General features: G+C 43.6%; 1 protein-coding gene across 1 annotated transcript; it reads left to right on the plus strand.

The window, feature by feature from the left end:
* Positions 1 to 3,480: 3,480 nt before the first annotated feature.
* LOC310867400 (frizzled-7-like) lies at positions 3,481 to 14,306 on the plus strand. The gene is made up of 8 exons (XM_083777474.1): positions 3,481 to 3,876; positions 5,245 to 5,358; positions 7,406 to 7,547; positions 7,978 to 8,117; positions 9,044 to 9,310; positions 11,964 to 12,085; positions 12,616 to 12,760; positions 13,612 to 14,306. Exons 1-8 carry the CDS (start codon positions 3,607 to 3,609, stop codon positions 14,149 to 14,151), a joined length of 1,740 nt encoding a protein of 579 aa, XP_083633600.1. The 5' UTR covers positions 3,481 to 3,606; the 3' UTR covers positions 14,152 to 14,306.
* Positions 14,307 to 14,823: the final 517 nt, after the last annotated feature.

Raw genomic sequence — 14,823 nt, forward strand, 5'->3', positions numbered from 1 at the left:
GCATTTGCTAGCATTGATTTGAGTCATTACTGGTGGGAAGGAAAGACACACAGGCTCCTTGAAGCGTGGGACAGAAGAGCTTTTCATTCTGCAGTCTGATTTGTGTATGCCGACGACGTCTTCCTGGACATCAGCATCTCCACTTAACCATTTCTGACCTGAGATCAGATTCTAAAAATGTCTTTCTACATCCTGACAGTTTTCATTCTGACCTGAGATCAGATTAAAAAAATGTCTTCTATGTCAGTCGCTCTTCGATTTTTCAAAAATAGCAGACCTACAAGCTCGTAGCGCGCCACTCGGTGGCGCGCTATGAGCTTGTAGATCTGTTATTTTTCAATAGCTAAAGCACGACATGATGCTAACACCAAAATGGTGGGTCCCCGCCCAAAATGGGTTAAGTTCTGAGGCTGAGGTTCTCAGCAGGAAACCACGTGGCTTGTCTAATGCACAGTGTATTTAGGAGAGAGAGAGAGAGAGAGAGAGAGGGGGATAGTTAATTCTCCTCTGGGAAATCACGGTATTAACATTCTCTGGTTTTATTATATTAACTGACTTTGCCTTACAGACCATGCCCCCATTCAGTAGCCACGCCTCCCTATAATTTTGCCCTTGGTCTTATTGTTCTCGCCCCGCCCCCTTTAGGCCCTATCACAACTGTTAACCCCTTAGGAGCCACTGCCAGAACTATCTATCTATCTATCTATCTATCTATCTATCTATCTATCTATCTATCTATCTATCTATCTATCTATCTATCTATCTATCTATCTATCTATCTATCTATCTGCCCATGATCTATGGGTCTCTGAGAGTGTACAAATGGATCCAAATGCACCATAATGGGTCAATTTGGTTCCATTTTTAACTTTCAGAGTTAAATAAACAGAGTTATACTGCAGTGCACATTGTGGTTCCAGAGATAAGACGTGACATCAGATGGGGGTCCGATGGGGGTCCGTGTGGTCTGATACATATTAAACTAGGCGTCGTTGAAATGAACAATGTTGAGAATTACTTAACTAAAGTCTCTTCAATCTTCACTGACTCCTTAATTCTCTCCTTCACTCTCTCTCTAACTCTCCTCTGCCTTCAATCTAATAATAGCCTCTGATTGGATGTGTAGACGCTGAGGCGAGGTCAGTGTTTATAGATCATCAGTGTGTGTGTGTGTGTGTGTATTGATTATTGATTGTGTTAGAAACCCAGCAGGATTGACACATATTGTATTGACACGCTCTGCACAAACTTGCCGTGACGTCTGATCGTGGGACACTCTTCTTCTCCCTGTGTTTCTTTCGCCCAGGTCAACAGGGTTTTGAGCTTGAGGTTAGGTTTACGCATCATTTCTGTGAGGTTAGCGGTTAGGTTTAGGCAGAGCCATCTAATAGAAGAGTTGCGATATTGAGGGGGCAGAAAACAGCACGGTCACGTGCTGTTTTCCAATGCATTCCAATGCATTCCGTAAACTTCCGGTTGTCGGACCCCATTCAATAGAAGTCTATGTAGAAGAGCCATTGGACTGAAGCCCCATGAAGTGAACGGAGTTTGCGTAACTCTGTCTCACTCTATGGCTCTGGGTTTAGGCATAGGTTTTGTGAAGTTAAAGGTTAAATATAAGTCTGACCACTGGTGCAAAACTGTTGTCAACAGTTTACATACTTAAGCCCCATTTCCAAAATAGCCGATCTACAAGCATGCAGATCTGCTAATTTCGAGTTGACAAATCTCCTCTTGTGGAGGTCCCTCCCTTTTTCACATAGGGGTCCCTGCCTGGCCAAACAATAGCCATATTAATGAAGGCGTCCTAAATGAAAATCTTTGAGAAAAAAGCTGTAATAACACAATAGGGAGAGACCAAAAACTTTGTTTCCATAGTTATTGTCACTTCACTGTCATCTGGGACCACCCAGTCCAATACCCACATCAGTTGGCAAAAAATAATTTATGTTCAAAGCTCCTTGACTGGAACATTCTACCTGTCCATATTCGTTCAATAACATATTTTCATTTGTTTAAAACTGTGCTGTCATCTCATCTTGAGACTACCTGTTCATGTTTTCACTAATCATCACTGTAGCAGATCCATGATGCAATGATCCATGTGTTATGTCCACGTTATGTCCATGTTATGTGAAATGTTGTCTTGTTGCAGTTTGTTTTGTTGTTTTTTTGTTGTTGTTTGTTTCTTGTTTATCTAGGAATTGTATTGTTTTGTCTTGTTTTGTTTTGTTTGGTTTAATTGTTTGTAAAAAAGTGTCTTTACGTATGAAGTGTATTTTGTGAATTGCGGACCCCCTTGAAAACGAGATGGTTCATCTCAAGGGATTGTTCCTAATAAAGAATTTCAGACAGACCCCCCAAAAAAAACAAAAACAAACAAACAAACGTGTGGGGTCAGGGGTCCGAACCTTAAAGTATATATTGGTCCCAACCTTTAGACTAGAGTATATATTAAGGTCCCAACCTTAGAGTATATATTGGGGTCCCAACCCACAGGTTGAGAACTACTGCCCTGGGGTCACACAATTCGATAGGTCACCAGTATCCGTGCAGTATGCCAGGCCGGCCCGGGGGGAGGGGGCCAGTAGAAACTGAAGGTCCCAGTGTGTGTGTGTGTGTGTGTGTGTGTGTGTGTGTGTGTGTGTGTGTGACTGTGTGTGTGTGTGTGTGTCTGTGGAGCTACTTCTGCTGCAGACCTTGTGTCTGTCTGTCTGTGCTCTCCCGCACTAGTGCACGCTGTGCACGGTAGAGACTAGAGAGAGAGAGTTTAGAAGTTACAACCGTGGACTTTTACGTAACCATTTTTAACGAAGAAGGATTTATTTAATGCTTTTTTTTTCTTTTTCTGGATTGGTGCCGTACGTACGTTTTACAGTGAGTGTGTGTTGGACGCACGCACGGTGAGCGTGCTGGGGAATGAGAAGAACTACAAAGAACCATGAGGATCCACCACGGCGAAACGAAGCTCTCTGAGGAGTACAGACTTTTTGAGAGGAAATTTATAACATTCAATATAAAATAAAATAAAACCTTCCGTTTCCAGAAGCTTGTTGGACTACAGAACATACAGTACAGCCAGCTCGGACTCTTCAAATATATATTTCCACCACATTTTTAAGCCTTTTTCTTTCTTTCTTTTTTTTAACCTTCAACTAAAAGTTTCCCCTCAAGTCAACTTCAACTATGACACAGCAGTCCTCCAGTTCCTCCTCCCGGGTCTGCTGTTTGCAGTGTGTTCGTTCTGCGGGGTTTGTTGGGGCTCGAGTTTTGATATATTTGTAAATGTAGTTTTGAAGAGTTTCTGAAAAACTTGGGAACCAAAGTGTGAGTGTTTTTCTCCTACTCCTCCTCCTCCTCCTCCTCCTCCTCTTCAACTATGGCGACAGCGGTTTGCAGCTCAGCAGCTGGCTTGATTCGATTTGACTTCATTAGATTTGAAAATCAAATAAGTAGTAGTAGTAGATAAACCACAGATAACTCCATAATACATTTAAAAAAAAACACATTCAAACAAAGACTGCATCACCACACATAAAACAGACAACATACAACTACTGAGTGAAAAAATAATTATATATATACCCACAACAAAAAAACACAAACATGACACAGATTAAACCGTTGTCGTTGTTTGGGGTTTGGGTGTTTTTTTGGGGCGGTATGTTGGGGCTGTGTGGGGCCGCTGAACACGGGGGTGAACAGGGGGGTGTACATGGGGGTGTCTGGGGCTCGGAGCATGGCTTCTGTCAGACCATCACCATCCCGCTGTGCGCGGACCTCCAGTACAACCAGACCATCCTACCCAACCTGCTGGGTCACTCGAACCAGGAGGACGCCGGACTGGAGGTGCACCAGTTCTACCCACTGGTCAAGGTAAATACAGTAAATACAGTTCTACCCACTGGTCAAGGTAAATACAGTAAATACAGTTCTACCCACTGGTCAAGGTAAATAAATACAGTGCAAATATACTACTGTACGTGTTGCAAGTGGACATTTGTGTTCATATAGGTTACTATACCCTAACCTTTTGAATGAATAACTGATTGACTGATTCTTTATTTAAATGTAATGCTTAAGAAGCCCAGCCTATATGGACTTACTTTTTACCTTTTACCTTTTAGAGTTTACATAAACAATGACAGTTTGCAAACAATGAACAAGTGAATACTAAACTAACTAATAGGCCTATACACCCCAGCTTCTTAAAAAGGCAGATTACATAGTATACAACATAAAATAAAATACACCATTAGGCCTGTAACATGACAGGAGACACATGGACCTACTTGAAGAGCTGAGATTGAACATGTAATTTTGTACAATATGTATAGGGCGGTAGAGTATGTTAATATAAAATATGGAAGAGTATGTTTGATACAATATAGCTCTGGTCCAAACGCATTAGAGCTATGGACCAGAGCTAAATACAATATAACTTATACAGTATGATAGAGTATGTTAAATACAATATAACTTATATGTATAGAGTATGTTAATACAGTATTATAAGTTATAATACTGTATCAACATATACTCTACCATACAGATTGTATAATAATTATAATTTATAACTTATACAATCTGTATGGTAAGAGTACTATGTTAATAGTTGAGACATTTCAAACGTGTCAAGGTCACAGGCAATAATCAAGCAGGCAGACTATTAGCTCAATGATGACAGGCATTTTACTGTCATGTACAAAATGATCCTTGAGGAAAGCACGTACCAAGGTCTTGGCATCAAATTACACTTAAAGTATATCTTAAAGTAGTCTACCAAAACAAAAAAATACTCAAGAATCTTCAGAAATAGCTTATCAACAAGCTTGTATATTGTCTATTTTAGACAGAAGTACACAATAGTACTTCATTGGTTAATACACCTTTTTTAATATTTGATAATGTATTGGGTGAGTGAGATATTTATTTGCATATAATATATATGACTGCAGTACTTGAGTAAATATACTTAGCAGTAAATTCCCACCCTGTTCATTAGGTGAAGTGTTGGGCAGTTAACCCATTTTGACCTGAGATCAGATTCTAAAACTTTCTTCTCCAGTTTTCTGAAAAAGCTATGTTTCTATGTCAGTCGTTCTTTTGATTTTTCCAAAATAGCAGACCTACAAGCTCGTAGTGCGCCACTCGGTGGCGCGCTATGAGCTTGTAGATCTGCTATTTTTCAATAGCTAAAGCATAGCATAATGCTAACACCAAAAGGGGTTCTGTTCATTATAGGTCCAGTGTTCGGCGGACCTGAAGTTCTTCCTGTGCTCAATGTACGCCCCGGTCTGCACGGTCCTGGACGCCGCCATCCCTCCCTGCCGCTCGCTGTGCGAGCGTGCACGTCAGGTACGACTGTCCATATTATATACGCCTATTACATACACTTTAGGGGGCATCGGTGGCCGAACGGTTTGTGGAGCGGTCTTGATATCGGAAGGTCGCTAGTTCGTATCCCCGGACCGGCACGTTAAAATGACCACTGCTGAAGTGCCCTTGGACAAGGCATTGAACCCCTACCATGAAATGTTCTATGAGCAGGGCCTGGCTGTAAACAAGTTATTGAGCTTAGTCCAGTTACCCTGGGTAAACATAGTACCTTTCCTTTCCTCCTTTTATTTTTGATGAATTGAATAATTATTGAGAACCACGCTTTTCAATTATTTTGTATATTATCATCAATGAACCCTTTTAAGTCAGGGGGGTCCACCAACCAGGAGGTCCGAGCATTCGCCGGGGGGGTCTGCGACACGACACGACACCCTGCCTCACGGAATTTTGTTTTATTATGTTTTATGTTTCACAACAGTGACACTTTAGGACGGTCACCCAGAGGATCCTATCTCCTGTTTCTGTAGCGTGAGGCAGCTTGATGTACAAGTACACCCCCTGGACATGACGCTAGTATGTCGCAGGGACTTACCCCCAATCCAACCCTTGATGCTGAGTGTCAAGCAGGGTCCCATTTTTACAGTCTTTGGTATGACCCGGCCGGGGATCGAACCTCGACCTCCCAGTCTCAGGGCGGACACTCTAACCACAAGGCCACTGAGTTGGTTGGGAGAGACAGTGTACAGGTCCATATTTATAACATAATGCATTTATTTATAACATAATGCAATGTGAATGGGTCCTTAAATCAGACCAACTGGCAGGAAAAGCAATCATGTGTGAATTCCTTTAAGCTGGGAGTAGTTATACCTCGCCGTATAACGGGTCGGTCGCCTGTTGAAAATAGCAGATCTACAAGCTCACGCTGTGCTGCGTCCACAACGCGCTGTGAGCTCGCAGATCTGCTATTTCCGGGGCGCACGGCCATGCCATACGATACGACAGGAGTACACATTTGGCTGTAACGTGCGGTGTCGGGTTACTACAGTTATGTGACTGTTGCAACGCTGTCAATGTACAGGATTGAGACCACAAGAATGATACTGTACAGTAGCCTGCAAGGTTAGTTCAGGCAGAACACACTCACAGAGTACACACACATGCACTTTACCATGTGGGTGGGTTATTGGTTTAGACTAGTCATTAGTCCTACAACTACAACCTATCAGCTCAAACCCTCAACCTAAACCTAACCTCCCACGGGGCAGCACACCTAAACCTAACCTTAACCCATGTCTAACCAATGACTAGTCTAAACTATGCACCCCATTTAGGCTCACCTACTGTAAGTCTTTGGTCATTCTGCATTATATTATGTGTCCCCGGACCCCACTTTGGGAACCCATGCTCTAAGTGACCAAACTCACATTTCAAATCACAACGACTAGTGATATAAACATAACTGACATAAGTTTTAATATCCAGACTTGACAGCAAACGTTAAGAATCAAGTACTGTATCTTTGTGAGACCGGGGGACATGCATTCCTGCGTCGTCAAGCTTGCAATTAACGCACCGTGAGAAACTAGAGTTGTAGTTTCATTTTCGTTTGTTGCGGCTTGTCTTTGAACATATAGCCTACAGCTCACATCAAATGTACAGTAGCTGATAAACCGACAACTGGGAAAATGGCTAAATCCATGACCTCTTTCCTCTGCTCTCCTCCGCCCCATTCAGTAGCCTAGTACAGACGGGGGAGGGGACTGTGTTTGGTAGCCTAGACTCGAGAAGTGCAACATGAATGTTCAAGGGGGAGTCACTATATTACTGTTTATTTCATTGGCCCGTTTGACTGTCAAGGGTTCAGCCTCCAGGAAGAAACCCTAAATACAAAGTTAATACACCATTGCACATAAAAACGACTCCAGGGTGTCTAATGAAGTACTGTCACCTCATAGACACATGAAAAACTGGAAAAATACAAAACTTGTGGCACTCCATCTTTAATAGATTAAAAATCCATGACTTTGATTTTAACTGTTGCCCCTCTACTGTCCCCACGCAGGGCTGCGAGGCGCTCATGAACAAGTTTGGCTTCCAGTGGCCCGAGCGGCTGCGCTGCCACAACTTCCCGGTTCACGGCGGACCGGACATCTGCGTGGGTCTGAACAGCACCGACAACGCCGGGAAGCCCACCCCCGTACCCGGTAGGATGTTAGAACTCACTCAGAACCCCACCCCCGTACCCGGTAGGATGTTAAAACTCACTCAGGGCGCTGCGGTTCAGTGTCTATCCTTTTATTACTCTATGGGGCGGGACTCCGACGCTCTATAGACGTTGACATTAGCTTTAGCCAATCCTCGCTAGCTGTTTTTTGGGGGGGGGGGGGATGGTCAGGTTTTAGTGGATTTCTTTTATGAATTGTTGCCGTCTTAGAAACACATACATGTTTTTATTTTCCCGAAGCTGCTTGCAGATCGAAATACAATTGACAAATAAAACAATCTTGAAATCCACGCACGCAAATTCTGGCCAAAGGTGTCCTTTTGCATGTCAGTAAAAAAGCACTCGTGAAGGTGTCAAAAAATGTCCCCGTGTCGCTTAATGATTTAAACTGAACATTTGCATCCCTATAGGCCGCCACCCGCCCGACGCCGTCACCCGTCACCCGTCCCATGAGGGCCGACCCCCCATCCAGCAGCCTCCCCACCAGCACACGTCCCCCCACTTCACCTGCCCCCTGCAGCTGGAGCTGCCCTCCTACCTGGGGTACCAGGTACTGGGACTGTTCTATATAGAAACAGTGTTATGTTGTTATTATTACGGTGTCATACAAAAAGTTACAAAAATGGCAGAACTACAAGCTGGCAACGTGTCGCGATGCAACGTGTTGTCAGCTTGTAGATTTGCTCTTTGTGCCGTTTATGTTTTTGCAAAGATAGTGGGTTGTCTGTGTTTTTTTGTTTTTTTTTTTAGAAAGTGTAAAATCATTAAATAAGTCAAATATCTATATCACTTATAAAGGTATTTGTCTTACGGTATTTGACCTGTGAGCCTAAAAGGCAAACAGAAATATGTCTTTGAGATGAGATGAGATTCAATTTATTGTCAATGTCAGCGAAAAGTATTTTAGCATCTCACCAATAGTGCAAACATGTCGGTAAGGAGGATACATTACAGTGCAGTAGTAAAAGCAGGTCTGAGCAGTAGTCATTTAAATAAATAAATAAGGATATGAGCAGGAAGAAAAAAACATGTCCATAATATAGCACGTAGCCCTTATTGCACAAAGTGCCAGACTAAGGTCCAGAGACCGTATTCCAAGAGTCCAGTGACCATATTGCACGAGTCCACATAGTGCTGTAGACTAGGATGTGTCCAGAATACCAGACTCTGGACATCCACAAGCTCTACAAGCTACAAGATCTACAAGCGCAAAAAAGTGGCGCAAAATATATATTCTTTCAGAACGAACATTTTTAACTCAAATTTTTGCTTCTGGGGGGTCCCCTGGAACAGCATATATTGAGATGGGTGGCCCAATTACATATATTTTTGGGGGTCCTTGACATGAAATAGTGTGAGAACCACTGACATAGAAACATGAGGTTTTCAGAAAACTGTCATGATTTGCATTTGTAGAATCGTCCTCAGGTCTAAATGGGGTTAACACGCCTTTTTTTCCCCCCTTACCACCACCAGTTCCTGGGTGCCAAGGACTGCGGCGCTCCGTGCGAGCCCTCCAAGCCCAACGGCGTGATGTACTTCAGCGAGGAGGAGGTGCGCTTCGGCAGGCTGTGGGTGGGCACCTGGGCGCTGCTGTGCTGCGCCAGCACGGCCTTCACCGTGCTCACCTACCTGGTGGACATGCGGCGCTTCCGCTACCCGGAGAGGCCCATCATCTTCCTGTCCGGATGCTACTTCATGGTGGCCGTGGCCTACGCCGCCGGCTTCTTCCTGGAAGACAAGGTATTTTATCCCATTCTGACCTGAGATCAGATTCATACGAGGTTTCCGCCGGACACACACTGGTCCTGATGAACCCATTCTGACCTGAGATCAGATTCTAGAAATGTCAGTCGCTCTTCGATTTTTCAAAAATAGCAGACCTACAAGCTCGTATCGCGCCACTCGGTGGCGCGATATGAGCTTGTAGATCTGCTATTTTTAAATAGCTAAAGCATAACATGATGCTGACACCAAAATGGGTGCCCGGTCAGAATGGGTTATTTGTGTGCAAAGTAATCGGTACATTTAATATATACTGTACATTTTGGACTGACCAGATTCTAACAAAATGTCTTCTAAATCATGACAGTTTTCTGAAAAACCAGGGTGCAGTACTTAGTTTAGACAGTATTTGGTTTAGACTATAGTCATTGGGTTAGACCAGTCATTAGTCCTACAACTACAAATCTCAAACCCTCACCCTAAACCTAACCTCCCACGGGGCAGCACACCTAAACCTAACCTTCACTGTGAAAGAATATATATTAATATATATATATACACATTTTCACGATTATTAAAAAATAGCAGACCTACTAAGCTTGTAGCGCGGCACTCGGTGCCGTGCTACGAGCTTGTAGATCTGCTGTTTTTCAATAGCTAAAGTATACCATAATGCTTAAAACACCAAAAGGGGTTCCCGTCCCGGAATGGGTTAACCCATTTAGACCCGAGACCAGCTTCTACAAATGTCTTCTTAAATCATGACAGTTTTCTGATAAAAACCTATGTTTCTGTTTCTATATCAGTGAGTGGTTCTCAAACCATTTCATGTCAAGGACCCCAAAAATGAAATGTAATAAAAGGCCTTTCTCGGCCCCACCCCTCTCCAATTGTTTATATTGTGTTTACTGGGTGGGTTCACACATTCAAGACACCTGTCTCTTGTGTCTGTGTTAAATGGCTGCTTCAATGGAAGCCCATATGGTTTGATCTTGTTTGATGGGGGGAGGGGGTCAGAACACATCCATCAAAGCTGTGTTCAGACACAAGTCAGGTGTCAGACACAAGGCAAGTGTCTTTAATGCAGCCCGGTAAGGGCATATGTCGACGCCGCCCGCTCACCTCCGCCCCACCCCCTCCTGGTGCTGCGGCCATCTTGGATCCTAAAACACAATATAAACACAGGGAGAGGGGTGGGGCCGAGAAAGCTAGGCCCTTATTGGCCGCCGACGCCAATCTGAAAATGTGTTGTTCCAGGGACCACCAGAACCAAAGATTTGAGTTAAAAAAACATCCGCTAGGAAAGAATATATATTCAAAGATTTGCACCACATTTTCAAGATTAAAAAAAATAAATAGCAGATCTACAAGCTCATAGCTCGGCACCGAGTGCACAGTGAGCTTGTAGATCTACTATTTAACATTATTTGTTAAAGCTTTGTTTAACAAATAATGACAATCAGCCAAATAACACAAAGATATGGGAAGGGATTTGGTGGTGCCAAAATAAGGGAATTGCAATCAAAACTACCATCTAAATAAATCAAGTCTAACCTGTCAAACAGGGAAACAAAAATCTTCCCCTTCCCTGTAAGGGGAAGGGGCACCCATTTTGGGCGGGAACCCCTTTTGGCTATTGAAAAATAGCAGATCTACAAGCTCATAGCGCGCCACCGAGTGGCGCGCTACGAGCTTGTAGGTCTGCTATTTTTGAAAAATCAAAGAACGACTGACATAGAAACATAGCTTTTTCAGAATTTTCAAACAGACATTTTTAGAATCTGATCTCAGGTCAGAATGGGTTAAAAGTAGATGAACTAGTTGAAAAACTAAGATGAGCTGCTTTGGACCGGACAAACTAACTATAGAGTAACAAAGGGAGTCTACCAACCCTGAAACGGCTGATCTGGTGCTTCACGGGGACAAGGACATGAGTTGCATAAGGAGAACAGAGGTATACAAGGACAGGAGTTGCATAAGGAGAACAGACTGGAGCAGCAGCGGACATTTAGAGCCTTTTATTAGCCTGACTCTGACTCTGACTGAAGACCGCAAGGTCGAAACGTTAGTCGTTTTTCTATACTTTAGCACCCAATAAAAGGCTCTAAATGTCTGTGCTGCTCCAGTCTCTTCTCCTTATGTAAATAACTAACTCATTGTTTGGGACTGGAGGGATAACATGGCTGGAGGAAAATATACTGATGTTTGGGGGGAGAGAGAGAGAGAGAGAGAGTTAAAGACCTTTTAAGCGTCGTACGAAGCCAACTCGAGTCGTGACAAAACAAACATTAAACATTATTACAAATAAGAAAAACAACCAAAAAAGTGTTGTAAACCTGTCGTTTATTTTCTAATTTCTAATTCTTTGTTTGGCCCAAAACATTGTGTTTATTGTCATGATTTGTCACGACAAGAGTTGGCTTTGTCCGCGGCGTAAACGTCTTTAAATAAATACTTTCTGAAAAGTCTATGAGGAAAATAAACGGGGAACTATTTTCCGGGTCTCTCGAGGGGGCGGGCCTGCGACGCTAGTCTATAACATGTACCACACTGTCTAGTTTGTCAACCTATAACAAACTATAAGGTTAATGAGTGATACATACCGAAAAATACATTATTGGTTGTGGTGATGCTGTGCTGAATTGGTTTGTACAATTATTGTCCCGTACAGGTGGTGTGCATTGACAAGTTCAAGGACGACGGGTATCGAACCGTGGCCCAGGGCACCAAGAAAGAGGGCTGCACCATCCTGTTCATGATACTATACTTCTTCGGCATGGCCAGCTCCATATGGTGCGTCCAAAAATACAAAATGATTGAAAATAAAAGGTTAATTAGCTCAGCTGGGTGTGGGTGATCTTGTCGTTAATGTGGTTCCTCTCAGCTGGGATGAAACGGTTTTAACCCATGTAGGCCTGACAAAAAAAAAAAAGTCTTCTAAATCCTGACAGTTTTTATTAAAAACCCATGTTTCTATGTCAGTTGTTCTCAAACATATTCATGTCAAGGAACCCCGAATATATATGACATTGGCCGCCGACCCCCATCTGAAAATATGCTGTTCCAGGGACCCTCCCCAGTAGCAAAGATTTGAGTTAAAAACTTGCTCTGAAAGAACATATATTCAAAGATTTCAGGCACATTATCACGATTTTTCAAAAATAGCAGACCTACAAGCTCGTAGCGCGCCACTCGGTGGCGCGCTATGAGCTTGTAGATCTGCTATTTTTCAATAGCTAAATTATAACATAATGTTTAAAACACCAAAAGGGGTTCCCGACCAGAATGGGTTTTAATTAATCAATTAACTCTTGTATTTCCAGGTGGGTGATCTTGTCGTTGACGTGGTTCCTCTCGGCGGGCATGAAATGGGGTCACGAGGCCATCGAGTCAAACAGTCAGTACTTCCACCTGACCGCCTGGGCTATACCTGCTGTCAAAACCATCTCCATACTGGCTATGGGACAGGTTGGTGAATGTCTCTCGTTTTCAAGGGGGTCCGCAATTCACAAAATACACTTCATACATAAAGACACTTTTTTACAATTCAACCAGACAAAACAAAACAAGACAAAACAATACAATTCCTAGATAAACAAGAAACAAACAACAACAACAACAAAACTAAAATCAACAAAACAACATTTCACATAACATGGACATAACGTAGACATAACACATCTGCTACAGTGATGATTAGTGAAAACATGAACAGGTAGTCTCAAGATGAGAGGACAGCACAGTTTTAAACAAATGAAAAGATGTTATTGAACGAATATGGACAGGTAGATTGTTCCAGTCACAAGGAAAGGAAAGGAAAGGTACTATGTTTACCCAGGGTAACTGGACTAAGCTCAAGAACTTGTTTACAGCCAGGCCCTGCTCATAGAACATTTCATGGTAGGGGTTCAATGCCTTGTCCAAGGGCACTTCAACGGTGGTAATTTTAACGTGCTGGTCCGGGGATACGAACTAGCGACCTTCCGATATCAAGACCGCTCCGCAATGTTTTTTTGCCAACTGATATGGGTATATTGAAGTAAACCTGTGAGCAATGCCGATCAAATAATTTATAAGAAGAAAAACAAAACAAATAGTGTTGTCTCCTGCCTTGTCTCCTGCCTATTTATTTACGTAGTGGCGCGCTACGAGCTTGTAGGTCTGCTATTTTTCAAAAATCGACGAACGACTGACATAGAAACATAGCTTTTTCAGAAAACTGTCGGGATGTAGAAGAACATTTCTAGAATCTGATCTCGGGTCAAAACGGGTTATCATTGCTTTACTTCAGTTTTCTGCCTCTCCTCCTCCTCCTATAGGTGGACGGCGACCTGCTGACCGGCGTGTGCTTCGTGGGCATCTACGACGTGGCGTCGCTGCGCGGCTTCGTCCTGGTGCCGCTCTTCGTCTACCTCTTCATCGGCACGTCCTTCCTCCTCGCCGGCTTCGTGTCGCTCTTCCGCATCCGCACCGTCATGAAGCACGACGGCTCCAAGACGGAGAACCTGGAGAAGCTCATGGTGCGCATCGGCGTGTTCAGCGTCCTCTACACGGTGCCCGCCACCGTGGTCATCGCCTGCTACTTCTACGAGCAGGCCTTCCGCGAGACGTGGGAGCGCACGTGGCACATGAAGACGTGCAAGCGCTTCGCCGTGCCCTGCCCCGCGCACAACTTCGCGCCCATGCAGCCCGAGTTCACCGTCTTCATCATCAAGTACCTGATGACCATGATCGTGGGCATCACGTCGGGGTTCTGGGTGTGGTCGGGCAAGACCGTCCAGTCGTGGCGGAGGTTTTATCAGCGGCTGGGCGGCGCCGGGGGTGGCGGCGGCGTCAACCAGGGAGAGACGACCGTATGAAACGCTTTCCTCTCCTCGGTTTATTTCACTTTTAAAAAATAAGTCATAAAAATCACATTTCTTTTTAAGACCCTCCAATCCTGAAGACGGTTTTATTAATGACTTTGCGGCGGGAACCAAAGGAGAGACGACCGTATGAAACGCTTTCCTCTCCTCGGTTGATTTAACTTGTGATTTAAAAAAAAGAAAATCATAAAAATCACATTTTTTTAAGACCCTCCAATCCTGAAGACGGTTTTTTAAATGACTTTGCAGCGGGAACCAGAGGAGAGACGACCGTATACACATTTAGTACACTGTACTGTACTGTACTGTACTGTACTGTACTGTACTGTACTGTACTGTACTGTACTGTACTGTACTGTACTGTACTGTACTGTACGTCTAGTCCGTGGGCCCCAATAGGAGTCCAAATGAACCCTTACAGGTCTGAACCTGAGAGTGTACAATATATATGTATCTCTGGGACCCCAATAGACACTGTAAAAGTATGTGTTCATGTGTGGGAACCCCTTTTGGTGTTAGCATTATGTAATGCTATTGAAAAATAGCAGACCTACAAGCTCGTAGCGCGGCACCGAGTGCCGCACTACGAGCTTGTAGGTCTGCTATGTTTTGGAAGAATCGTGAAAAGTGACATGAAAGTGTTTGAGAACGACTTTGACATAGAAA

The sequence above is a fragment of the Protomyctophum parallelum genome, assembly GCF_964188405.1.
Source record: "Protomyctophum parallelum genome assembly, chromosome: 11".
In the NCBI taxonomy this organism is placed as follows: domain Eukaryota; kingdom Metazoa; phylum Chordata; class Actinopteri; order Myctophiformes; family Myctophidae; genus Protomyctophum; species Protomyctophum parallelum.